The sequence below is a fragment of the Zootoca vivipara genome, chromosome 13 (genome assembly GCF_963506605.1).
Source record: "Zootoca vivipara chromosome 13, rZooViv1.1, whole genome shotgun sequence".
NCBI classification, from domain to species: Eukaryota; Metazoa; Chordata; class Lepidosauria; order Squamata; family Lacertidae; genus Zootoca; species Zootoca vivipara.
In genome coordinates this window covers 2,380,534-2,406,881 of record NC_083288.1, presented here as the reverse complement: position 1 = coordinate 2,406,881, position 26,348 = coordinate 2,380,534, and the positions used below count along the sequence as shown (strand labels likewise).

General features: G+C 44.1%; 1 protein-coding gene across 1 annotated transcript in view; it reads right to left on the bottom strand.

Annotated features, from left to right (window-relative positions):
• Window positions 1–20,099: 20,099 nt before the first annotated feature.
• Window positions 20,100–26,348, bottom strand: part of ERP44 (endoplasmic reticulum protein 44) — a 33,401-nt gene continuing 27,152 nt past the window's right edge. The window contains exons 10-12 of the mRNA XM_035135389.2: window positions 25,396–25,537; window positions 22,811–22,913; window positions 20,100–20,614 (exon numbers count right to left, since the gene is read on the bottom strand). Coding sequence (XP_034991280.1) covers window positions 20,513–20,614; window positions 22,811–22,913; window positions 25,396–25,537 — 347 coding nt within the window. The 3' untranslated portion in view covers window positions 20,100–20,512. The remainder of the gene's footprint in view (window positions 20,615–22,810; window positions 22,914–25,395; window positions 25,538–26,348) is intronic.

Here is a 26,348-nt window from a genome sequence, read left to right as displayed (position 1 = left end):
AAGTCCAATGCCAGGAGCAAAGAGGAAAGCTCTCTCTCCTGTTTGACAAAGAAAATACAGACTCGCAACGGAGCTATAGAATGCACCATGACATAAAAAGCCATATCCAAGTGTCAGGTAGGATAAAATAACATACCTGAAAGGTCCTTCACCACTGGCCTTAGACACCTAAAACGTTGAATCTGAGTGATGGCACAGGGGCCATGGAGGAAAGATTGCAAGGCTAGACGGACCTTCTTCTACAAACTTTATTGGAGAAAGTGTTTGTGGAATGTGACAAAATTGTTCTCACATTCAAACAGCAAAGCATCCTTCTGTATGTTAACTCTGTTGAAAAGGTTGGTGGACAAAGCACAGTATTACCGTACAAAGAAATGTTGTTTTGTACATCCATAGCAGGAAGCCACATTGTTGCAGAGTACTGGAAGGTAGAAGAATGGGCAAGTACTGTATACAGAAATGGAAAATGAACCAAACAAAATGAAGCATCATGACAATGGAGAGTATGGCAATGACTCTCTTTCCCAACGGGTACAGACACTGTCTTTTTGTCACAGTGCAGTCGGGAATGGTGCTGGGCTGAAATGAACATGGAAATGTAAACATATTTTGATATGGGAAACAATTATCCACCTGAACAGATGCTGTAGAACTGATGTACTTTGTGTTGTCGTTGCTACTGCTGTTTTGTAAAAAATAAATCAAAGGGTTTATGAAAAAAGAGAGAGCTCTGCTACTTTCCTGGTTAGGGATCAAAACGAACGCACTTCAAAGGCTAACTTGGTTGTTTCTGGTTTTCCCTCTATAAAGGTAAAGGTAAAGGGACCCTTGACCATTAGGTCCAGTCGTGACCGACTCTGGGGTTGCGCGTTCATCTCGCATTATTGGCCGAGGGAGCCGGCGTATAGCTTCCAGGTCATGTGGCCAGCATGGCGAACCAGAGCAGCACACAGAAATGCCGTTTACCTTCCCGCTGTAGCGGTTCCTATTTATCTACTTGCACTTTGAGGTGCTTTCAAACTGCTAGGTTGGCAGGAGCTGGGACCAAGCAACGGGGTTCATCACAGGGATTCGAACCGCTGACCTTCTGATCAGCAAGCCCTAGGCTCAGTGGTTTAACCCACAGCGCCACCTGGGTCCCTTTTCCCTCTATAGATGGCACCAAAGAAAATAAAACAATGACAGAATATGGTTAAACTATTTATTTGGAAAAGGGTTGGCAAACACTGGCCTAGAGCAGTGTTTCTCAACCTTTTTTGGGCCACGGCACACTTGTTCCGTGAAAAAAATCACGAGGCACACCACCATTAAAAAAGTTAAAAAATTTAACTCTGTGCCGCCCTATATTATAATTATGACTGTAAGAAACACTTGCCAAATATTGCTTTCCGGCAGGTCAGTGATGAATATTGGCGGCCGCCAGGCACGTGACAATGCAAATCGCCCTTCTTGTCGCCGCACGTCGCGGCACACCAGCCAGCGTCTCGCGGCACACTAGTGTGCCGCGGAACAGCGGTTGAGAAACGCTGGCCTAGAGTAAAGTGGCAGCTGATTGGAGATTCCCAATCTGCAATGCGTTGCAAATAAGGGAAGGTTGTGCAGCTGTGGGTTAAAGCGCAGAGTCTAGGGCTTGCTGATCAGAAGGTTGGCAGTTCGAATCCCTGCGACGGGGTGAGCTCCCGTTGCTCGGTCCCAGCTCCTGCCCACCTAGCAGTTTGAAAGCACATCAAAGTGCAAGTAGATAAATAGGGACCGCTCCGGCGGGAAGGTAAACGGCGTTTCCGTGTGCTGCTCTGGTTCGCCAGAAGCAGCTTTGTCATGCTGGCCACATGACCCGGAAGCTGTCTGCAGACAAACGCCGGCTCCCTCGGCCTATAGAGCGAGATGAGCGCCGCAACCCCAGAGTCGGACACGACTGGACCTGATGGTCAGGGGCCCCTTTACCTTTACTTTAGCAAACAATGGCTAGAGTTAGAGTAGAATGAATGGGTTATTAGCCCTATGCAGCTGAAATCCCATTAATTTCAGAGGGATAAGCATCTTTGGCTGGATTGGGGTGAAGTCTATTAGTGGCTTGAATCAGGGGTGGGAACCTGTCGCCCGCCATATGTTGTTGACTGACAACTTCCATGATCACCCCTAGTGAGCATGATAAATGGTCGAGGATGATAGGAGATGTAGTCTGGAGGAACGAAGGTTTGCCACCCCAGCTGCAAATAGTTGTATTATTTTTGTGAGTGTTAAGTGACTGGGTTGAGTAAAAGGCACAGAATTGAAGCTTCAGGTTGGTTCTTCTTAAATGGCTGTTTCCCTCCACATTTCAACTTGAAAGAATTGAATTATACATTAAACTGGAATGTGTTCATGAGTGCCCACCCACCTGATAGCAGCAGCATATAATAAATAGTTCTGTCCACGGAAACAAGAAATAGACTAGTTCTTTGTTTTAATTAAATAGAAGTCTGGGGCACTTGATAAATTATACGACATGTACAATGTGTTTGCTGTAAGCTGTTTAAATGTTTACCAATGAGCTAGTGTTCTGTTTGTTTGCAAAGAAATCAGATTAATTATTTTACTACCAAATGTTCTCTACAACACACTTTGCTCGGAAAATTAGATGCTGTAAAAATACATTAGGAATTCTTAAGTAAATATTGATCTAAGGTTTCTGCCACAGGTTTTAGACAAATATATGCACAGCCACTCTATGTATAATCCACGTGCAAATTAGACATTTTTATGAATTTTCAGTTTACATATAATAATTACTTTTATTGTAGTTTTGACCATCATTGAAAGTGCAAATAAAAGGATAGATATAAATGCAATTCTCTTGTTTCCAGTAAAACGAATAGGAGATTAGAAGGCTTTTATTGTGGGGCCCTAATTCAAGCTCCCCATAGAGAAGAATGCTGTAGTCGAGAGAGGCAAAATGTCTGGCGCTTGGGCTGGATTGTGGCGAACCAGCAACAAATGCTCAGCCCAAACTATCTTAAGTGCCGTTTTGAGGTTCCACCTGCTTGCATATCTAGTTCACATGGTGCTACATGATCACTGGGGAGGCTGTGGGCACCCAAAGGATCTCAGCTCCTTTTTGCCTCCTGTACAAGGATCTCCTATAGCCACAACTGTGGGATCCACACTGCGTTGCAAGGGCTCCAGTGATAGCACCTGCCTTCTGGATTCTTGTTTGGTTTGACATGGAAGGATCCCACACTTAGGCACACTTCCTGCCCACTGACAAGACCCCACTGGTCATGCAATGTGTCGGCTGCCATTCCCTCTGCACCCATTCTACATTCTACTTGCAATATTGGGCGTGTATATGCCAGGTGGCAATACTTTATACACTGACTTCTGCAATGTGCCACTAGAATCGTATTGTACTTTAATGGGTTAGTCCTGGACCTTTATACTGCTGAAGAATGGGGGTTGGCTTCTAGGGCAGTGCCTTCTTGATCATGTTGCCTCATTCATAGAACCAGTCTTTCTGCTGACATGACCCCCCCCAAATTAATCTAGCACATCTGTTTTTCTGTGTCGAAGGCTCTACTTTTTAATTTCAGCCATTTAGCAGGATCTAGTTTATTCCTTGAACTACCTTCACATTTGTTGCTTCTTCTTCTTCTTCTTCTTCTTCTTCTTCTTCTTCTTCTTCTTCTTCTTCTTCTTCTTCTTCTTCTTCTTCTGTCGTTTAGTCGTGTCTGACTCTTCGTGACCCCATGGACCAGAGCACGCCAGGCACTCCTGTCTTCCACTGCCTCCCGCAGTTTGGTCAAACTCATGTTCGTAGCTTCGAGAACACTGTCCAACCATCTCGTCCTCTATTGTCGTTGTTGTCCTTGTGCCCTCCATCTTTCCCAATATCAGGGTCTTTTCCAGGGAGTCTTCTCTTCTCATGAGGTGGCCAAAGTATTGGAGCCTCAGCTTCACGATCTGTCCTTCCAGTGAGCACTCGGGGCTGATTTCCTTCAGAATGGATAGGTTTGATCTTCTTGCAGTCCATGGGACTCTCAAGAGTCTCCTCCAGCACCATAATTCAAAAGCATCAATTCTTCGGCGATCAGCCTTCTTGATGGTCCAGCTCTCACTTCCATACATCACTACTGGGAAAACCATAGCTTTAACTATACGGACCTTTGTAGGCAAGGTGATGTCTCTGCTTTTTAAGATGCTGTCTAGGTTTGTCATTGCTTTTCTCCCAAGAAGCAGGCGTCTTTTAATTTCGTTACAGGTAGGTAGCCGTGTTGGTCTGGGTCGAAGTAAAAGACCAACTAAGTTTTTATTTTGGTATCTGAAGAAGTGTGCATGCACACGAAAGCTCATACCAAAATAAAAACTTAGTTGGTCTTTAAGGTGCTACTGAAGGAATTTTTTTATTTTAATTTCGTGACTGCTGTCACCATCTGCAATAATCAAGCAGCCCAAGAAAGTAAAATCTCTCACTGCTTATATTTGTTGCTTATATTGGTTAATTTGTTTTGTATCAAAATCCTTGCACAAAGCAGTTGCAGTTTGTGATTTGGGAGAGCAGAGCAGGCCTCCTTTGCTATTTGCTTGTATTAAATCAGGTAAACTGCATCAAGGATGGGAAGTTGGACCTGTATGGACCTGGAGAGGCAATGAGAGCGCCTCCATGGGCGCAGCTGCTCCTGCCCTGATCAAGTAAAACAATAGAAATACTTAACTAACTGACCAATCACGTCAATTCTGCCCCCCCCCCAACAAAAATCCTGGTTATGCCCATAGTCTCCATTATACTAACTCAGGTAGTGCATACAAAATAAAAAAATTCCTTCCAGTAGCACCTTAGGGACCAACTAAGTTTGTCATTGGTATGAGCTTTCGTGTGCATGCACACTTCTTCAGAAACCAATGAAAAACTTAGTTGGTCTCTAAGGTGCTACTGGAAGGAATTTTTTACATTTTGTTTCAACTACGTCAGACCAAAACGGTTACCTACCTGTAATCAGGTGGTGCATGTTCAGGTAAGCATTGCTGCAACTTCTGTCAAATCCCCTAATTACTTTCCACTTTCACTGTATATCTTTGGCTTCCCTTATCACATCAGGTTAGATATCCTTTGGAAGCCTTAAGCCAGAGATGGTCACAAAATTGGCTATCCTTTAGAAGCCTTAAGCCAGAGATGGTCACAAAATTTCAACGGCTTGAGGCGTCCACCTGAAAAGCCCATCTTTGTTTTCATTCTATTTCTAAGCTCAGATTTGGCGTTAAAAGCGGCTACCAGACAGCTCAGAAGTTGGGGCTTCTCTGGTTCTCGTGTCCCACTCCCAAGGGTCCTCCTCTCTATGTTGTAGTGAGTGATTCTCTGACTCCTCCTCCTCCTCCTGTTGTTGTTGTTTAGTTGTTTAGTCGTGTCCGACTCTTCGTGACCCCATGGACCATAGCACGCCAGGCACTCCTGTCTTCCACTGCCTCCCGCAGTTTGGTCAGACTCATGTTGGTGGCTTCGAGAACACTGTCCAACCATCTCTTCCTCTGTCATCCCCTTCTCCTAGTGCCCTCAATCTTTCCCAACATCAGGGTCTTTTCCAGGGAGTCTTCTCTTCTCATGAGGTGGCCAAAGTATTGGAGCCTCAGCTTCACGATCTGTCCTTCCAGTGAGCACTCAGGGCTGATTTCCTTCAGAATGGATAGGTTTGATCTTCTTGCAGTCCATGGGACTCTCAAGAGTATCCTCCAGCACCTGGAGAAGGAACTGGCAAGCCACTCCAGTATCCCTGCCAAGAAAACTCCATGGACAAAGACAACAGACTCCTCCTAGTACTTACAATTGCTGGAACTGTGGCCCCTTCCTGATACTAACCACTTTACTCTAGGCCAGTGTTTGCCAACCCTTTTCCAAATAAATAGTTTAACCATATTCTGCCATTGTTTTATTTTCTTTGGTGCCATCTATACAGGGAAAACCAGAAACAACCAAAGTAGCCTTTGAAGTATGTTCGTTTTAATCCCTAACCAGGAAAGTAGCAGAGCTCTCTCTTTTTTCATAAACCCTTTGATTTAATTTTTACAAAACAGCAGTAGCAACAACAACACAAAGTACATCAGTTCTCCTAGCTTCTTTTTATTTCGTTTTATTTCCCTGCAACAGAATGGCTTGGGGTAAACTCTGTCACTCTGCATCCCAAAAGGCTCTGAGACAATCCTCCTAAAGTTGCAATACTGTAGATCAGGCATCCCCAAACTTCGGCCCTCCAGATGTTTTGGACTACAATTCCCATAATCCCTGGCCGCTGATCCTCTTAGATAAGGATCATGGGAGTTGTAGGCCAAAACATCTGGAGGGCCGCAGTTTGGGGATGCCTGCTGTAGATCTTTCTCCTGTGTGATTCTCTTGCCCCTCTCGAAACGGCCACCCTGCTCTGGAGTGGCACAGCCTGTTGTGGCTTCCCCTCACACCACTGGGGGGATGAGAAAGTATTTCCAGGGAGGCCAGCCATACGATCCTTCCCTAGGTGGCTGCCATGGACGGCAGAATAACCAGCCAACGTCAAATTTGTGCCCAATCAGGGAAAGGCATGGAGGCCGAGACTGAGCAGATGATTTGAGGATGGAAGTTTCCATTTCAGTCCACCACTTGGAAATAAAAGCCAGTTGCACCTGAGTTTGGGAGCACAGTTGGCTGCTCACCCTCCCTTGATGCTGTTGTCTCACCTGCCTGCCCATGTTGCTTGCCTTCTTGAGTACCTTGTGTATTGACCTTGCTATAGTTAATTAATGGTTGCCATATGCAGAGTCAGGAAGGAATTTCCCTGCAGACTCATTGGGGCCATTTGACGGTTTTGTCATCCACATAGCAAATGTCACAACCTTTGGCGGAAAAGGCATTGGGTAGAATCTTAGTCCATTAAAGGTTTCAGGGCGAAGTGGTGCATCACCCCAACCTATAGCAAGTGGTGGTATGATAACGGTAATTCTCCTCAGAGCAAAACTATTGAACTGTAGCGACCACAAGATTTCCCTGCTCAGGGGTAGGGGCCCAAAAGGTTTTTTTATTGTTTCTAGATGTTTCCACATGCTTCAATTTTCAGAGCCCATATGTATTACTGGACAGATACCACAAAGAGTAGCACGATCTACTTAGATCTCAAAGATCTCCTCTGGTCAGGACCGGCCCTATGAAGCAGAGTGAGGCAGCTGGCCTCAGGCTGCAGATCATGCATAGCTGCCAAGTTCCGGCCTGAGAAATAAGGTACTGGACCAGAAGTAGCAGACCGGAAGTAGTGCTGCCGCCATTTTGGAACTGGGCGGAGCATGCTCAGAAGCTACTTTTGATGCTGCTCTGCCCTGTTCCAAAATGGCCGCCGCACCAGAAGTTGCGCTGCGGCCATTTTGGAACTGGGCAAAGCAGCATCAAAAGTCGCTTCTGAGCATGCTCTGCCCAGTTCCAAAATGGCCGCCGCGCCAGAATAAACCGGGGGGGAAACAAATAAAATCTGTTTTTTCGGCTGGGGACAGCTGGAAAAACGGGGGTTTCCCGGGGAATACGGGAGACTTGGCAGCTATGAGCAGATGCTGAGGTAGGGTGAGAAAACAGAGCTATGAGTGCCATGTGGTCTGCCCTTTACTGCCTACGCTAGCCTGCTGGCCTCAAGTGCAGTGGAATACACTGTTCTATCACCAGTAGTGGAGCAAGATTCAACTTTCAGTCCAATTGCCTTCTGCATATGCCTCGGGGGTAGAACGCCATCTTCCCCTTTGCCTCAGGCAGCAAAATGTACCAGTGTTGAGCCAGCCTCGCCTCTGGTATTCTACCTTGTATTTGGAGAGCTCTTTTAAAGACACAGGCACCAAAAAACACACAGAACATAGGCACAGACTCCTAGCCCCCCCCCAATGTTCAAAGGGTGTTTGGATGCTCCCCCTGGCAACATGTCAAATAGGGCCTCCTTAGTCATCAGGAGAAGCTTCCCTTCCCTTGCCACAGCTACTGTGTTACAGACTCAGACTTGTCAGGTTGTTCTCTCTACTACAGTACTCTGAAATTTGGGCAACATTGTAGATGGCTCTCTTTATGAAGAGTCTCCATACAGAGCCCGCCCATCTATTCACATCATAGTAGAACCGTAAATTAATACAGTCTGTCCATTGTTTTCTTTAACTTTTAGTGATCCATCATGCAACATTTCTCTGTTTATTGCCTAATAGTTAAATTCCACACTCTATATGATTTTGTGCTTCCAGTACGGTTGATCAGAAGCTATTAATGAACTGCCATTAAGGCTGCATGGCCGCAGAGTGTACCAGCTGAAAGCGGCTGTGGGGGCCCTGATTACAGACATTAAAATGGTGTGTATTGGCTTACTGCCGCTTCCCAGCGGGAAACCTCACTCGTAATTCCTTTGCATCTAGTCTCAGCAGGAGAAGATTGACAGGATTGAAAACCATGTCAACAGTGCTGCTGTGAATGTTGAAGAGGGAACCAAAAACTTGAGGGAGGCAGGCCTCTGCTCCTGCTGGCGAATCAATGGCACTCTGCCTCCCAGCAATCTCCTATATTAACCCAATTGATCCGCCGTCTTTACTGTGAAGGAACCAGCAATTAAGGAAATAAGGAAAAAATGACCCATACGTAGTAGGGGGAGCGAGGGAGATCAATCTGTCTCATAATGTCCTGTGACATCCAAATTGCCAGAAAATAACTTCTCTTGCCTAAAGCCTTGTGGCGAGACTGCTCTGTTTCTGTTTCTAATGAAACAGCGGCAAAAGCCGGGGAAGGGTTAAAGAACCGGCCCACCATGAGCTGAAAGAACAGTGGTGGTGCAGACATATCAAGGCCCAAATAGTCAATATGGAACTGGCTTCAACCCTGATGTTTAAATGGATGAAAGCCGCACTAGGAACAGCAGGACTTACTTCCAAAGAAATGGGCTGAAGTTGAGGGAGTGCCTTTGCATCCTTTCCCCTTGATAGATCAAATAACAGCAAAATACAACTGGCAAACTTACTGGCAAAAAAGTCTCCACTGTACCTGTTCCCTCTTTAACTTCTGCACAGGACCTTGATAAAAGTTTGAAGTAACTTTTACTGAAGCAGGCAGGTGTTAAAATGGCACAGAGTCTAGGGCTTGCTGATCAGAAGGTCAGCGGTTCGAATCCCTGCAACGAGGTGAGCTCCCGTTGCTCGGTCCCAGCTCCTGCCCACCTAGCAGTTCGAAAGCACCTCAAAATGCAAGTAGATAAATAGGGATTTCGGAGGCTTCAGAGTGCCCAGTTGTTCTGCCATCCATTCCCTTTTGCAGGAGCAGGGAGATTGGGGAAGAGGGATGTGGGCTCTCTCATAGCCTTGAAAGGCCCCCTGGGCTTATCCTCTTTTCTGGCAGCACCACTGTTGGCAGGACCTTTCAATCAGTCTGGCAAGGAAAGGCACTCCCTTCTTTGGGAGAGGCTGTTGACACTTCCCACACCACTGCTTTGCCCAAAGGTTGCGCTTGTGCAGGCAGCAGGAGCAGACCTTCCAACATTTATCCGATGAAAATAGGGATGTCCCATTCCATAATTATATTTTTATTGTTTACACCCCACACATCTTACCGGGTTGCCCCAGCCATTCTGAGCAGCTTTCAACATATATAAAAACATAATAAACATTTTAAAAACTTCCCCTTCAGATGGCTCGGGGGTCGGATAACTCCATACCCGCCAACATTTATCCAACGGAAATAGGGACATCCTAAGAAAAAGGGGGACATTCCGGGTTCAAATCGGAAATTGGGACGGCTTCTCTAAATCAGGGACGTCCCTGGAAAAGAGGAACACTGGGGGGGGGCTGGAAGCAGAGGGATGAGACTTTGCAGAACTGAGACTCAAGGTCAGCTGTTAGTGGGACTTGTTTATATTTTGTTTGGTACATATGGAATATTAATTTTGGTTTTACTGCAAGGATGTTTATGGATTCTTTAGAGGAAAATACAGTGGTGCCTCGCTTAACGAATGCCCTGCTTAACGAAATTTCTGCTTAACGAAAGGATTTTTCGAGTGGAGGTTGCCTCGCTAGACAAATTCGTTTTATGAAAAATTCGTCTAGCGAATCGCGGTTTCCCATAGGAATGCATTGAAATTCAATTAATGCGTTCCTACGGGCAAAAAACCCCCCCCAAAATTCAATGCATTCCTATGGGATTCGCTAGACGAATTTTTCGTTATAAGAAAAGACCCGTGGAATGAATTAAATTCGTCTAGCGAGGCACCACTGTAAAGGGGTTTCAGCCTTTTTGGAGGTTTACTCCCATGTAACCAATTTTTAAAAGAAGAGATTTGCAACTTCCCCAAATCTCTGCCCTTTTTGAACTGGCAGTGTTCTCACCACAATAAGCTTTGGCCCACTCCAAATCCTGCACCCACAGCTCTTTTCTTAGGCGCCATATAACTGCAACTCATGACCAAATCTCATGGCTCTGCAGGTAATACCGTAGCCACTGAATAAATGCCTCCTACATGGATGCAATGAATAGAGAACAAATTGATGAATAGCTACAGAGGTCAGACGCACTAAGAGAGTGGTGAGTCTGATGAAGGGAGATTTTATTTTATTTTAAATATTTGTATACCTCCTTTATCCTGTAAGGATGTTAAAGGTAAAGGGACCCCTGACCATTAGGTCCAGTCGTGACCGACTCTGGGGTTGCGGCGCTCATCTAGCGTTATTGGCCGAGGGAGCCGGTGTACAGCTTCCAGGTCATGACAAAGCTGCTTCTGGCGAACCAGAGCAGCTCACGGAAGCGCCGTTTACCTTCCCGCTGGAGCGGTACCTATTTATCTCCTTGCATTTTGAGGTGCTTTCGAACTGCTGGTTTGGCAGGAACTGGGACCAAGCAACGGGAGCTCACCCCGTCACGGGGATTCGAACCGCTGACCTTCTGATCGGCAAGCCCTAGGCTCAGTGGTTAGACCACAGTGCCACCCACTATGGTTTAAACCACAGAGCCTAGCGCCTCCCGATTTTTGGACAGTGTAATAATAAGATACATCACAAAGGTATCATTTGGTATCCACATATGTACCAAACTAGGGTTCTATTTGTCCAGAAAGCTTATTTTCTGATCATCCAAGCTTACAGTTAAATATATTTAAATAATATTAGCTAAAAATATGATGTTTAATGACTTGCTTAGCGAAATGTTGATGTTAACAAACACTAGCGTGAGTTCTTTATTTTGGTGGAAAAATCAGTATTATTTTGAGTAGCAGCATTTTGATGCAAATAGCAGCCAAACATCATGTTTCTCATATTTTTATAGCTTTATATGAACATCATATTGCATTTCTATTACAGACTTACTTTAAAAAATGGAGGAGTAGGCCCCATTCCGTGTACAAATGTACATATGCTTTGCATTACATAGCAATCCTGTATAAAGACTCTTGTTCTCATTACAGAGTATTTGGAATAGAGGCTCTTTGACAAGTTCCAGTAGGACATTTCGAGTGAAATTCACTCCAGGGTTTGAAGATCTAAGAAATGTGTTGCAAATTAAATTTATTGTCAGTCATAACATTAATGGCAGAGATAGACCAAACCCCTTCATTCCTGCCCCCTCCCCACCCATTTCCCATTGTCTTCCCCAGAAACATCAGACAGATCACAACCAAATTGTGGTGGTCCAAAGTCCTTCACTTTGTCAACTGCACAACTTTTACTTCAAAAGCAGGAGGGCTTTTATGCTTTTCCAGTTTGGTATTTTTTTATTTTTTATTTTACATGACACTTCACGTCAATATATATTTTGGAAAGTTTTTGTCTGCTGTGCATTTCAACACCTCTTAAAATCTCATAACTAAATTTTGCATGATGGTTCTCACGGTGCAGGTGCAGGTTTTCATCTGGCTAACATATGATGAGAAGGACCCAGGTGGCGCTGTGGGTTAAACCACTGAGCCTAGGGCTTGCTGATCAGAAGGTCGGCAGTTCGAATCCCTGTGACGGGGTGAGCTCCCGTTGCTTGGTCCCAGCTCCTGCCAACCTAGCAGTTTGAAAGCACGTCAAAATGCAAGTAGATAAATAGGAACCGCTACAGCGGGAACGTAAACGGCATTTCCGTGTGCTGCTCTGGTTTGCCAGAAGCGGCTTTGCCATGCTGGCCACATGACCTGGAAGCTATACGCCAGCTCCCTCAGCCAATAATGCGAGATGAGCGCGCAACCCCAGAGTCGGTCACGACTGGACCTAATGGTCAGGGGTCCCTTTACCTTTACCTTTAACATATGATGACTTTTTGAATCAATATAATCAACTGAACCTTTCAAAACCGCACTGATTTTTGGGATGAGACTGCTAGTCCGTTATAAAGTGTGTCTTGTGAAAATCAGGAACCCGTGCAGGGATTTTAAACTGTTAAATTGGTGAGTTGGTAAGTAATAATTGGCACAATGTTATGCAACTTAAATAAAATCCTTCAACCATTTTATGCGTGACATTTTAATATTTCATTATAGGGTTTGAGAGATTTACCTATAGGTGTGACCCTTTCCTATAACCATGAAATTTGGAGGAAAAAAACTGAGGCATGCTACGTTTATGTTGGACAATTAAAACAAAAGCAATTCATCTTATGTCAAGTACTGTATTTTATTTACAAGTGCCATTTTATTTAAAATTAGGTTCCGTGTAAATTTGCCACAGCTTTGGCTTTTTAATTGCCCTTGCTATCCCACTATGTCCACCAGGTTATCAAAATTTGGACAGGTACTAGTACAGTGGTACCTCGGGTTAAGAACTTAATTCGTTCTGGAGGTCCGTTCTTAACTTGAAACTGTTCTTAACCTGAGGTAGGTACCACTTTAGCTAATGGGGCCTCCCACTGCTGTGGCCGCACAATTCCTGTCCTCATCCTGATGCAAAGTTCTTAACCAGAGGTACTATTTCTGGGTGAGCGGAGTCTGTAACCTGAAGTGTCTGTAACCCGAGGTACCACTGTATACGCTCTTAACTGTGACTCTCCCTCTCCTTCTCTCACACTGTGTTTGTGTGCAACTCACTAATCTGTAAGGCTTATGTAGGCACCAATTATCTGGGGAATATTTTCCGGCCCCATGCGGGAGGTGCATTGCTACAGGTGCCTGCTTTTAACAGGATTTCCCCTTTATAGGCAGCAAAATACAAGCTGGCAGCTGTGCCTGCGGCAGGTGTGCTTATTGGTAGAATAGTGAGATGCCCCATCTGGACTTCTTGCAGGTTTCAAAGTGCCAAGAACTGCAGCTGCATCGCAGGTCTAAAACCAATGCAGAAAAAGAGAACAGAGAATGATCGAGGAACTCTCCACCAGCTGCCCCAAATGAAAGATGCAACGGAAAGCTCCAGAGTTTTTACCCAATTACATTACCCAACCTGCTACATTACCACAATCCCTTGCACTTAAGTTGGACACAAGCCTTAGGGCTCTTCCTGTTTGGGAAGCAGATTGGGTAGCCCTGAAAGGTGCTATTGAATTAAGACGACTTCTTCTTCTTCTTCTTCTTCTTCTTCTTCTTCTTCTTCTTCTTCTTCTTCTTCTTCTTCTTCTTCTTCTTCTTCTTCTTCTTCTTCTTCTTCTATTTATTTTATTTCTATACCGCCCTATACCCGAAGGTATTCTAAAAAACAACAACAAAGAATTACACTTTTCAGCATAGAGAGCAATGGTGAGGTAAATGTAAACAGAGTTTCTGTGCACTCTGGTTTCCGTCATGGTGTCCCGTTGCACCAGACGCGGTTTAATCATGCTGGCCACATGACCCGGAAAGCAGACAAACGCTGGCTCCCTTGGCCTGAAAGCGAGGTGAGCACAGCACCCCGTATTCGCCTTTGACTGGACTTAAACATCCGGGGTCCTTTACCTTTTCACATTTACCTTTAATGGTGAGTAATAAAGGAGAGGCAGTACTACCTAATCACCTCATTTTAATGCACGGATCAGTATTTAGTATTCACAAAGTATTTCCATGGGGGAAATTAAGAGCTGCCAACATATTGGGGCCTGGTGCCCAAATATCTCAATGTGTTACACTTGTCATTGGTTCTCCTAAACTTCTCTACGGGTAGATACCGGCAAGAGTCACATGCCAGATATGTCACTGTCTAGGCTTTAATTCATACATTTGTTGTTGTTGTTTAGTCGTTTAGTCGTGTCCGACTCTTCGTGACCCCATGGACCAGAGCACGCCAGGCACTCCTGTCTTCCACTGCCTCCCGCAGTTTGGTCAAACTCATGTTCGTAGCTTCGAGAACACTCTCCAACCATCTCGTCCTCTGTCGTCCCCTTCTCCTAGTGCCCTCAATCTTTCCCAACATCAGGGTCTTTTCCAAGGATTCTTTTCTTCTCATGAGGCGGCCAAAGTATTGGAGCCTCAGCTTCACGATCTGTCCTTCCAGTGAGCACTCAAGGCTGATTTCCTGAAGAATGGATAGGTTTGATCTTCTTGCAGTCCATGGGACTCTCAAGAGTCTCCTCCAGCACCAATTCATACATACATGTCCATTTTATCTCTATCGTTATTGAGTTTTCTGGGAAATTACACAATCTAAACACAATGAAGGATTGAATAAAAACCAACTTTTAACACTGGGAAACAACAGGCTGGTCTTTACATCATTGAAACGAACTGGTTGGTGATGACACTTGCTTCTGTCCCCAAGGAGTTTGGTGACCATATATTATATGCAACTTACTGAACTGAGCACAAAACTCCTTTTGGTGGGCACATTTTAATCAGTGTGGGATTTCTTCATGACAGTAAAACTAACATGTTTTAAATATTATTTTATAAAATTTAAACAATGGTTTTTTTAGGAAGAAGTGTGTTTTGTTTTGTTTTGTTTTGTTTTTGCAATTAATCAATGTAAGGTAAATGATCATACCTAGAAACATTTATTCCCTAAAGAGCTGAATAACCAGCCTCTTTGAAGTCATAGTCCTTGCTCAGGCAGCCAGCTGGAGGCAGGCAAAGGAAGAGCAGCACAATTTGGACTCCACAGATCATTTTATCACACAAAGCTTCATGTTACACAGACTACAGTATGCTGTACAACAATGCCCTTTCCCATTTAAAAAATAGAGGAGCACTCTAATTAGACAATTAATGATAGAGAGGTCACCATATATTCCATAAATATATGCAACCAACTCCCCTATATTTGAGGGCAAACATAAATTGTGTAGAAACTGCTGAAACATTCACTTTGGAAGGAAATAGTGGAGCTTCCTGTGTTTGTTGTCTTCACTTGATTAAGGAGCAAAATACATTATTATGGGCTTCATAGTCAGGTAAAGGTATGGAAAGAATTTCTTCAGTAATTTCCTCTGGATGAAACATCTAGTAAAACTCTTACAGTGGATATTGATCTAGAAGGCACTTTGCCATTCGGGCAGTCCTTAATTCATTTCTAGTCAGAGGGAGGCAAGCACATGGGCGCTCCATTGATTTCAGTGCTAGAGTTAAGCATGCGCTATTAAAATCAATGAGATCTTAAAGTGCTTAACTGTGGCTGGATTGTGCTCCAAGTGCGCTCCTCCGTAAGGCCAGGGATTGACGTGTCCAAGGGTCCAGGTTCCTTTGTAGTACTAGTGCTCACTGTTGTTGTTTAGTCGTTTAGTCGTGTCCAACTCTTCGTGACCCCATGGACCATAGCACGCCAGGCACTCCTGTCTTCCACTGCCACCCGCAGTTTGGTCAAAATCATGTTCGTAGCTTCGAGAACACTGTCCAACCATCTCGTCCTCTGTCGTCCTCTTCTCCTAGTGCCCTCAACCTTTCCCAACATCAGGGTCTTTTCCAGGGAGTCTTCTCTTCTCATGAGGAGGCCAAAGTATTGGAGCCTCAGCTTCATGATCTGTCCTGCCATGGCATCTGTCCTGCCATTTACTTGCCCCTAAAGGGGTCAGTGACTGGACCTAAGGTAAAGGGGTACCTGTCCTTCCAGTGAGCACTCAGGGCTGATTTCGGTGATCAGCCTTCTTTATGGTCCAGCTCTCACTTCCAAACATCACTACTGGGAAAACCATAGCTTTAACTATATGGACCTTTGTCGGCAAGGTGATGTCTCTGCTTTTTAAGATGCTGTCTAGGTTTGTCATTGCTTTTCTCCCGAGAAGCAGGTGTCTTTTGATTTCGTGACTGCTGTCACCATCTGCAGTGATCAAGGAGCCCAAGAAAGTAAAATCTCTCACTGCCTCCATTTCTTCCCCTTTTATTTGCCAGGAGGTGTTGGGACCAGTGGCCATGATCTTGGTTTTTTTTGATGTTGAGCTTCAGACCATATTTTGTGCTCTCCTCTTTCACCCTCATTAAAAGGTTCTTTAATTCCCCCTCACTTTCTGCCATCAAGGTTGTGTCATCTGCATATCTGAGGTTGTTGATATTTCTTCCGGCAATCTTAATTCCGGCTGGGGCAAAACCAACCATATTAGATAGGTAGCATCTCTTTGCATCACTAAACTTACAATACAACCAATCTCCATAGAACGGTTGGGGCATGTCTGACAATGTTATGTTTGACTAAGAAATGTGGTTTAACAAAACAGTGAAAGCAGCCACTGCTTCTAACCAAGGCAGCAGATGGCCTAGACTTCTTCCTCCATCCCTTCTTTTAAGAGGCTGCTTAAAGGAATAATTAAAATTACCCTAAAATAATAATAAGCCTGACTAAACAAAGTTCTTACTATTCCTCTAGATGCTCTTTGGGCTTTGGCAAGCCTGGGGGGCCATCCAATGAAGCTAAATGGTGGGAAATTTAGGACAGACAAAAGTACTTCTCCACACAGTACATAGTTAAACTATGGTATTTGCTACCAAATCAGCCCTGAGTGCTCACTGGAAGGACAGATCCTGAAGCTGAGGCTCCAATACCGTGTTTCTCATATTATAAGACACGTCTTATATTTATTTTTTCCTCAAAAAAACACACCATGGCTTATTTTCAAGGGATGTCTTATTTTTTTCCTCCTCCTCCTGCCGCGGCCGGCATTGCTGCTGCGCCTATCACTATGTCTTATTTTCAGGGTATGGCTTATATTCCTTGAATCCTTAAAAATCCTGCTATGGCTTATTTTATGGGTATGTCTTAAAATATGAGAAACAGGGTACTTTGGCCACCTCATGAGAAGACTCCCTGGAAAAGACCCTGATGTTGGGAAAGATTGAGGGCACAAGGAGAAGGGGGACGACAGAGGACGAGATGGTTGGACAGTGTTCTCGAAGCCACCAATATGAGTCTGACCAAACTGCGGGAGGCAGTGGAAGACAGGAGTGCCTGGCGTGCTCTGGTCCATGGGGTCACGAAGAGTCGGACACGACTAAACAGCAACAACAATTTGCTACCAACTTAAGAGGGCCTTATAAGAGGATGTGGCAAATTAATGGATGGAAAGGCCATTTTACTTTAATACTTGTAGGCTATTTTCTCAAGAGAAAATGAGATCAAACTGGCTCGTATCAACAAGGCTATCAAGCTGCTACTCAACTCATGGCTGTTATGATGACCCTATGCCAGGCATCCCCAAACTTCGGCCCTCCAGATGTTTTTGACTACAATTCCCATCATCCCTGACCACTGGTCCTCTTAGCTAGGGATCATTGGGAGTTGTAGGCCAAAACATCTGGAGGGCCACAGTTTGGGGATGCCTGCTCTACGCTGCATCCAGGAACAGAGGCAGACGGCCTCTGAATTGTGGTAGGATTAGCAAGAAGAGAAAGAGAGGGCTACTGTGCTCATGTCCTGCTTTTGTTTCTTGGGGGTGCGGGGCTGCTCTCAGAGGCACCCAGTTAGCCACTGTGGAAAAGAGGAGGCTGGAAAGTTAAGCCTTTCATCTGAACAAGCATAAGTTTGTAAGAATGTTGGGTGTTTTGTCTGATCTGGTATAGCTGCTTGCCCAAGGTTGTGCACATATGAAAAACCACCACTACAAACAAGAATCCCTTTAGCGTGATTCTACCATTGTTTAACAGTAGTTTCTACAATTTACTGTAAGCACAGGCAGGTGACCCCATATTTACTCTCAATTCTCAATTAGATCAGCCATTGTTTAAAGATGTGGTTGAGGTTGCTTGCAATGTGAGTCAAATGTAAGGCTGACTTTGCACAAAGCGAAGTTTTGCAACCAGTGCCTCCACCCACTGCATCTTTACACAAGCCCCCCCCCCCCCCCGCCCTGGTTACATGGTGGCAGAACTGTTTGGGGCTGCATTAATGTATTACCCCCCAAGCCAAGGAGCAATACAGTCACACCTCGGTTTAAGTACGCTTCGGTTTGAGTACTTTCAGTTTAAGTACTCCGCGGATCTGTCTGGAACGGATAAATCCATTTTCCATTCATTTCAAGGGGAAAGTTCGCTTCAGGTTACGTGCGCTTCAGGTTAAGTACGGACTTCCAGAACCAATTACACTCATACTTTGGGTTAAGTACGCTTCAGGTTGAGTACTCCGCGGACCCGTCTGGAACGGATTAATCAAGTTCCCATTACTTTCAGTGGGAAAGTTCGCTTCAGGTTAAGTATGCTTCAGGTTAAGTACAGACTTCCGGAACCAATTGTGTACTTAAACCGAGGTACCACTGTACCTGTTCACAGATACATTGATCCATGTCTTAAACTGTCTTTTCTCCATCTGTACCACATACAGCTACCTTAATATTAACTAATTTTTAAGTTCCTCCAAAATCCTTTAATTGAAAATTACGCAAAATTGTTCATTTGTATTTCAGATAGTGGTGAGCAACAAGGGACGCAGGGGGCGCTGTGGGTTAAACCACAGTCTAGGGCTTGCTGATCCGAAGGTCAGCGGTTCGAATCCCTGCAATGGGGTGAGCTTCCGTTGCTCGGTCCCAGCTCCTGCCCACCTAGCAGTTTGAAAGCACATCAAAGTGCAAGTAGATAAATAGGGACCGCTCCGGCGGGAAGGTAAACGGAGTTTCCGTGCGCTGCTCTGGTTCGCCAGAAGCAGCTTTGTCATGCTGGCCACATGTCCCGTAAGCTGTCTGCGGACAAATGCCGGCTCCCTCGGCCTATAGAGCGAGATGAGCGCCGCAACCCCAGAGTCGGACACGACTGGACCTGATGGTCAGGGGCCCTTTACCTATTTCAGATAGTGGTGAGCAACAATCGACATGCTGCCTTTCTATTCAAGTCAGCAGTGTTATAGGTTTGAGCCCCACTTTGGGCAAAACATTCCTGCATTGCAGGGAGTTGGACTGAGATGACCCTCATGGTCCCTTACAACTTGACTAATTCTATAATTCTATGGAGCTCAAGGTGATAGACTGTTCCAAAACTATTAATGGTAGCAGTGAAGTCCTTCAGACTGTACCACTTTAAGATGCATCTGAGGATTACTCAGCAACCCACCCATAGCAAAACCTCCCTGTGGATGGCAAGGGTAGCATGCCAGAAAGACAGGTTCTAGTGAAAACTGTTCCCTAGTGTACTAGCTTTCTATGCAAAGCATTTTTTTTTGTCGGAGACCACTTGAACTGTATGTTCTTCCACACCTCACACTGTGCCCTAGAAAAGACCTGTCACAATCTTCTTCTGAATGTGTGAAATTCCAAACTGTTCAGTCACGTCTACCAATCAATCTGGATAGCAATTAAAACTATTGCTATGGAAATTAGATTTTAAAAGGCAGCTATCAAACAAATGGTACTGAAACTGATTGTCATGAAAGTAGTAGCTGTTGAACGGGTTCAGGCATTATGCTTTTTATAAGCCAGGATTAAATTGACATGCCATCCTTCGCACGAGGACCACAGGGCGGTTTACAGAAAAGTTATCAGATTAAAATAATGGCACGAAAATATTGATATGCTAATAGTATGCAGCACTCAGGCAAGTTCTTTATTTCTCTGGCTTAGTGTCAGAAGATCTGGAATAGTTTAACACTTCTTTCTGGGTTTTTTATTGTATTTTAAAGCAGTTATCCCATAGCTGATTTCTCCCCCCCCCCTAGCATCTCTATCACAGTGGATTCCCCCTCTATCTCATGATATAACTAAAAAAAGCAAGAAGGCTGAGTTTGTAAGAGGGCCACTGAATGTTTCTCCATTCTCTACCCACTCCTTTAAAAAAAAACCACACACACACAGTAAGGAACCACAACACAAATTATGTAAAATTGTAATTTATTTCCCTCCCAAGTATCCAGAATAGCCCATCAATAAACAAATTAACAAAATGATGTTCATGTGGAAGTAAAGGATAAGGTGGTCAGATTACACCAAAGGAAACCTAGAAGTCCTGTTAATGGGATAGTGCAAGTTAACAGCATGTTGCTGGCCATGTCAACACCTTCATTTGGATTTTTTTTAAAAAAGTTTTACTTAACAATTTGATGAAATAAGAACTTTGGAAAGATGCCGTCCAAAATGACACTCACATATTTACAAATCGCAGGGAGCAAAGAAAAAAAAGTTTAAAAATAAAAACACAGAGAATTTATGAAAATATAGGTTTCCTATTTCCACCCCACAGGAGTCGCGGCTGCTGTTTTGAAAGGCTTATGAGATGGTTCCGAGCTTTCAGAGTTCATCTTTTTCCCGCAATAAGGTGTATCTATGTCCACTGGGTGCTAGCTTCTGGAATGAACTTTCAGGTGGGCTGCTTACTATGTCTTGAAGTGGCTGGAAAGAACAAAATAACAGATATGCTATGAAGACGTTATGGACTAGGAGCCACTAACCATTTTGGGCCCATTTAAAAATTTGATGATGTCATGGGCACCGTCACAGAATGGTTGCCACCAGTAGCATACCCATTTCCCAAAAGGGAAACTGGCAAGACTGAAACAAACAAAAAAACTTGCTCAGCAAAATGAGGACAAGGCAGAGGTGGAGTCTGAACTCCAAAACTCAACACCACTCTTTCAAACCCACAAGTTCTCTGCCCCAACAGGAAGCTCATCTCTCCTGCCCATGCTCAATATTTTCCCCCCTCCCTTGGATCACCCCCCCCCCCAAACACATTCAAGTGTCTTCAGGAAACAACACCCATGCACACCCTCTCTCCCCTCCCCAAGTCACCCTTCTAAACACAACCTTTACCACTGGCCCTCTTATTCTGAAGCAAATGTCTGTTTAGTTTGGATAACTCTGATTTTGGTATTGTCCTCTGCTGTATAACTGGCATTTTATTACAGTTATGTCCTGCCTTTCTTCCACCTTGGAACTCAAGGTTGTGTACATCTGGTACACCTGGCTGTCATCCATCCAGACACTGACCAGATGCAGACCTATTTAGCTTCCATAAGATGAAAGCCTCACCTGTTTTCTGACTATCCTTATGTGTTTGTGGAGAAGGGGAGTTGCTCTGGGGGATTCAGCCACAGAAGCTGTCTCAGGTAGCAGGAAGGTATGGTGGGGGTGCCAGCCAGACTATTACTGAGTGAAGTATGCTAATAGGGTTGTTGTTGTTTTTAATTCCAGTTCATCCAGGTCCTCCCAGGCAACAGGTCATGCTAGTGTTAGAAACTTAGATATGAAGGCTAGGAGCTAAATGGCACCTTAAACCTAAGTTATGGGCACAACAACAAAATGTCTAAGTGTGCTTTTTTATAACAAGAATAAAGGTAAAAGGGACCCCTGACCATTAGGTCCAGTCGTGACTGACTCTGGGGTTGCGCGCTCATCTCGCATTATTGGCCAAGGGAGCCGGCGTATAGCTTCCAGGTCATGTGGCCAGCATGACAAAGCCACTTCTGGCGAACCAGAGCAGCACATGGAAATGCTGTTTACCTTCCCGCTGTAGCGGTTCCTATTTATCTACTTGCATTTTGACGTGCTTTCAAACTGCTAGGTGGGCAGAAGCTGGGACCGAGCAACGGGAGCTCACCCCGTTGCAGGGATTCGAACCACCGACCTTCTGATCAGCAAGCCCTAGGCTCAGTGGTTTAACCCACAGTGCCATCTGGGTCCCTTGGATAACAAGAATACAAAGCTGAAAATGAATGAACTGCAGCTAAAAATATTATGTCCATTTTTCACAAGGTCAAGTCCTTACCCTGCCCACCCCTTTAATATTCTTAAGAGTGACTCTTCTCCAGTCATCAGAGTAGCTGGAAGTGGGGAGGCAGAAAAAGGTCTTCCTTTTCTTCCATTCGGCACTTTTAATCTGAAATCTTAGGCAGAGTACTGCACCCAGAGCTCAGAAACTGCTGACGCTAATGGAATTCCCTGTCGCAATATACACCTAGAACAAAAGGACTTTTGAACATTGGGCCATGCTATTGCCAGACTGTTCATACTGGGGCTTCCCTGTTAGGAGCAGCTCAGAATTTCATGGCAACATGAAAACTGTGGGCCTGTTCTAAATTATGCTTGGTCCCACACATTCAAGGGGGCATGCTCTGGACATCCCCGCATATGGGTTGAGCTGATAGTAATCTGAAGGTGAGGGAACTTTCATTCGTTCCTTTGTCATGGTCAGAAGAGTTTTAATGATAAAGTGGGTAAATGTTTAAGCTTTTCATGAGCAGGATCCTCTGCAGGAGGGGACACGGAGCGTTGACTGTTGTATGTTTATATTGTTTTACTGTTTTTCTGATCCCCTTAGGAAGAAAGAGTAGTTTAAATAAATTGTGTGTGTGTGTGTGTGTACAGGATTAAAAATCACTAGGTTTTAATGACAATTACTTATATTCAATATATAAATGTAAGTTCAATTTTGATGTGGTAAAGATCAAGATCCCCCCCCCACATATGACGAATAATTCCTTCTAAACCACACAGTCTTCCCATGAATAACAGAATGCTCATGCTTGCTTTAATATTGCCAATTTCAGACCTTGCCCAACAGGGCAGGACTAAAGTGCTTGCTCTTACCTGACCAGGTGCTATATCAGTTGGATCTGGGCCATGGTGAAATTCCCTGTGCAGTTTCCCAGAGTGCAAATCTTGTACAAATTGCTTGAGTTTACCTGGAGTACTGAAACAAAGACAAAAAAAATCCACACAAATAAAAATGATAAAGTTGAACAAAATCCAGAATGCTCACGACACCTTTGTTCTGTGGCCTGGGAAGATGCGCTCTGCGTTTCTATGATATAATCAAACCTAAGGCTGCTCACAATAAAATATGACTGCCTTCTGGAATAAAAAATAGTTCTAAGAGCATGTTAAAATGCAGGCAAAGAGGATGACATCAAAAACTCAGTACAAGTACCAAACAAGTTCACATGGAATCCACTGAGCACTGCAGTATTGCTGGTTTTTACCTGTTCTACTTTTGGTCCAATATCCAGCTTTCCCTCCTTTTCCTAGCAATCTAATTTTCCTTTCTCAGTCTCACTTTATTCTTTTTCCTATTTGCCTATGCAATCTGTATTTTCTATGCTAATAAAAAGAATGGGAGGCTTGCATTTAGGGTGGACTTACAAAAGACAATCATTCTGTCCCTTTGAAAAAAGCATTTAGCCTTTCACACAAAAACTGCGTGCAAAAAAATAACTAAATCCTAAACAAAATCTAAAATAAAAAATGTATGATTATATTTCATATGTCCAAGGTTTTCTTCAAGTCAATAATACAGGGTTGAGAGCTACACCAGGGCCTGGGGCAAGCTACTCCAAAAGCTCTTTTTTCTTCCTTGCTCCTGAGGACACAGCAAGCATTTATTCCCTTCATTAATTCCCACAGAGCTGGCCAACCCAATAACTTCATTGTATGTTCCCTTCAGCCCCCTGCTTACTACAATACAGCAGAGAACAGCAGGTGCCAAATGCACAGTTCACAAATACAAATGACTGTCAGGTAGCTGTATTGACAAAAATGCCTTTGAAAGCTTCTCCAGTGCTTGAGTAATTGCATAGACACCAGAGATGAACACTGATGGCGTATCAGTTTAAATTTCTTCAGGGATCATCCACTGTTTCCCTACACCAAAGGCTGCTTGAATACAGCAACCAGTGTTCTGTATGTTGCCAGCATCAGAACTCTGAAGATTAGGGGCTTAAGCCAGTAGTATGTTAAGTGCTAAATACAGAAATCTAGGAAGCACAGTAGTATAACGCTGCAATATGAAGAGAGCCCAAACCAGGAGGCTCAAAACATTTGTCTCTATCATAACAATATACAAGATCGTTATGTTACGTTAACAACCCTCTACTTCAATTGCTACTGGTCCTGCAGATGAACTGCACCCTGTTGGTCCATGGGGGAGGGGCATCCCATCATGGTTCAAGTCATATGAACGTAACACGAGCCAGTGGCCCATACAGTCCAGCATCCTGTTCTCACAGTGCGCACCCAAGGAGCAGAACATGAGCACAAAAGCATTTCTCTGCTTCTGTATTTGGAACTGGTATTTGGAGGCATTGCTGCCTCCAAGGGTAAAGGCAGAGCATAGGCATCCTAGCTAGTAGCCTCCTCCTCCATGAATTTGCCTAATCCTCTTTTAAATGCATCCAAGTTGGTTGCTATCACTGTCTCCTGGGGGGGGGGGGTGACGACAAATTCCACAGTATGACTATGTGCTGTGTGAAGAAGTCCTTTCTTTTACCTGTACCAAATATTTCAACATTCAGCTTCATTGTGAGTTCTCGTGTTATCAGAAAGGAATAACTTTTCTCTACCTGCTTTCTCTATGCCTTGCATACATTTATAAACTTCTATCATGCTTTGCCTTGTCTCTAAAATAAGAAATCCCAAACACAGCAACCTTTCTTCATGGGGGAGTTGCTCTATCCCTTTGATCGTCTTCGCCACCCTTTTCTGAACCTTTTCCAACAACAATATCCTTTTTGTGGTGAGGCAACTAGAATTGTACACAGTGCTCCAACTGTGGTTGCACCATAGATTTGGATAACAGCAGGGGCCCTCTGGGACTTATCCCTCCAGTTATTTATCTTTGTTTTCTTCTTCAAAAGCATCTGACCATCAGCATATGCTACTTTGAGAATCTACCGTGTGCTCCTTCTAGAACAATCCATTTTCTTTTCCTTTCAAAAATAGTCAGAATCCAAAGGCACATGTTTTTCAGAATCCAAAGACCCCTCCTTCCTATTCTAGCACTGTATGTTGCCCAAAGCCGCAACACAGGGGGACCAGGTGGAGCAGAATCCAGCAGTGCAGAGAAACTACAGCAGGAAGGGGGAATAGATCCCCCACCACCACCACGCACAGGCATGCATGATAGCTGTGTGAACACCCACAGGGGACTCTCTAAAATCCAGCGCATTTTAGCATTTAATTATTGTATTGGGTATGAGGGGCCTTGAATGATGACTGCATTTTGCTCTACCACATCCAAACCCAGAGTGGCTGGTGGGACTGGGGGAAGCATTTTTTTTTTACACACTGCTCCATAATATGAAAAAGGCATTGGTTGTCCACCCTCTCCCTCTCCCCACACGAGCCCCCTCCCTCTTTTCAAGGCTGGACGGCCAAGAGAAAAGAAATCATCTACTCACGCCACATCACTGAAGTCTGGGAAGACATACATGTGCCTAAAACTGTCAATAGCAATAACAGGACAGTCTGCTGGAGTCTTCTGAATGTGGAGGAGTGGATGTCTGAACTTGTCACAATCAGCATGTAAAAAGTTTATCGTACCTTGAAATTCAGAAGCAAACTTTAGTTTGTTTTTAAAAAATGTGAGTTACAACAAACAACACTATACTTAATAGGTATTTAGATAATTACCGGTAGAGATATGCCCACGTGTTGGTAGAGATATTTCCATGTGACATCCACAACAGACCAATTATAAAAGAACTATTTTTATAACATCCATTTATTAACCTTGCACCACCACAAAGGTGATGAATTTTCTACATAAGCAGAAACCATAAAAAGTGTTTGTAGATAATAAACATGAAACTACTGCAAACATTCATATTATACTTGCATACATGCATTGGGAAGCCATGGAATACAGCTAGGGTTGCCAGACTCAATAGTGGACAGGACTTCTGTGCCTTTAATTGCCCTGCTCTCTTTTGAGTCTGGAAACCTTAAAGAGAAACCAGCAGACCCTTTGCTTGGAAATTAAACAAAGGGTCTGCTGGTTTCTCTTTAAGGTTTCCAGACTCAAAAGAGAGCAGGGCAATTAAAGGCACAGAAGTCCTGTCCACTATTGAGTCTGGCAACCCTAAATACAGCTGGAAGTGTCTGCAAAGTATGTTTAAACAGCCATTTTTTTGCAATCAGTTGTAGAAACAATTGCACATGTCCCATGCAACTCCATTCTCAATTTGGGATGAAGCATGGTGAAGAACTCTTCCCTAGTGTAGATTTCTCTCTATATGTGATCTTTCCTTAGCCTAAGCAAGGACTCTTCAGAAACATTTTTCTATTGCTTTCCTTCTAGCCTTTTCCTTACGTCCTCCATTTTAAGCTCAGTTCTTGTTTGTTTGTTTGTTTG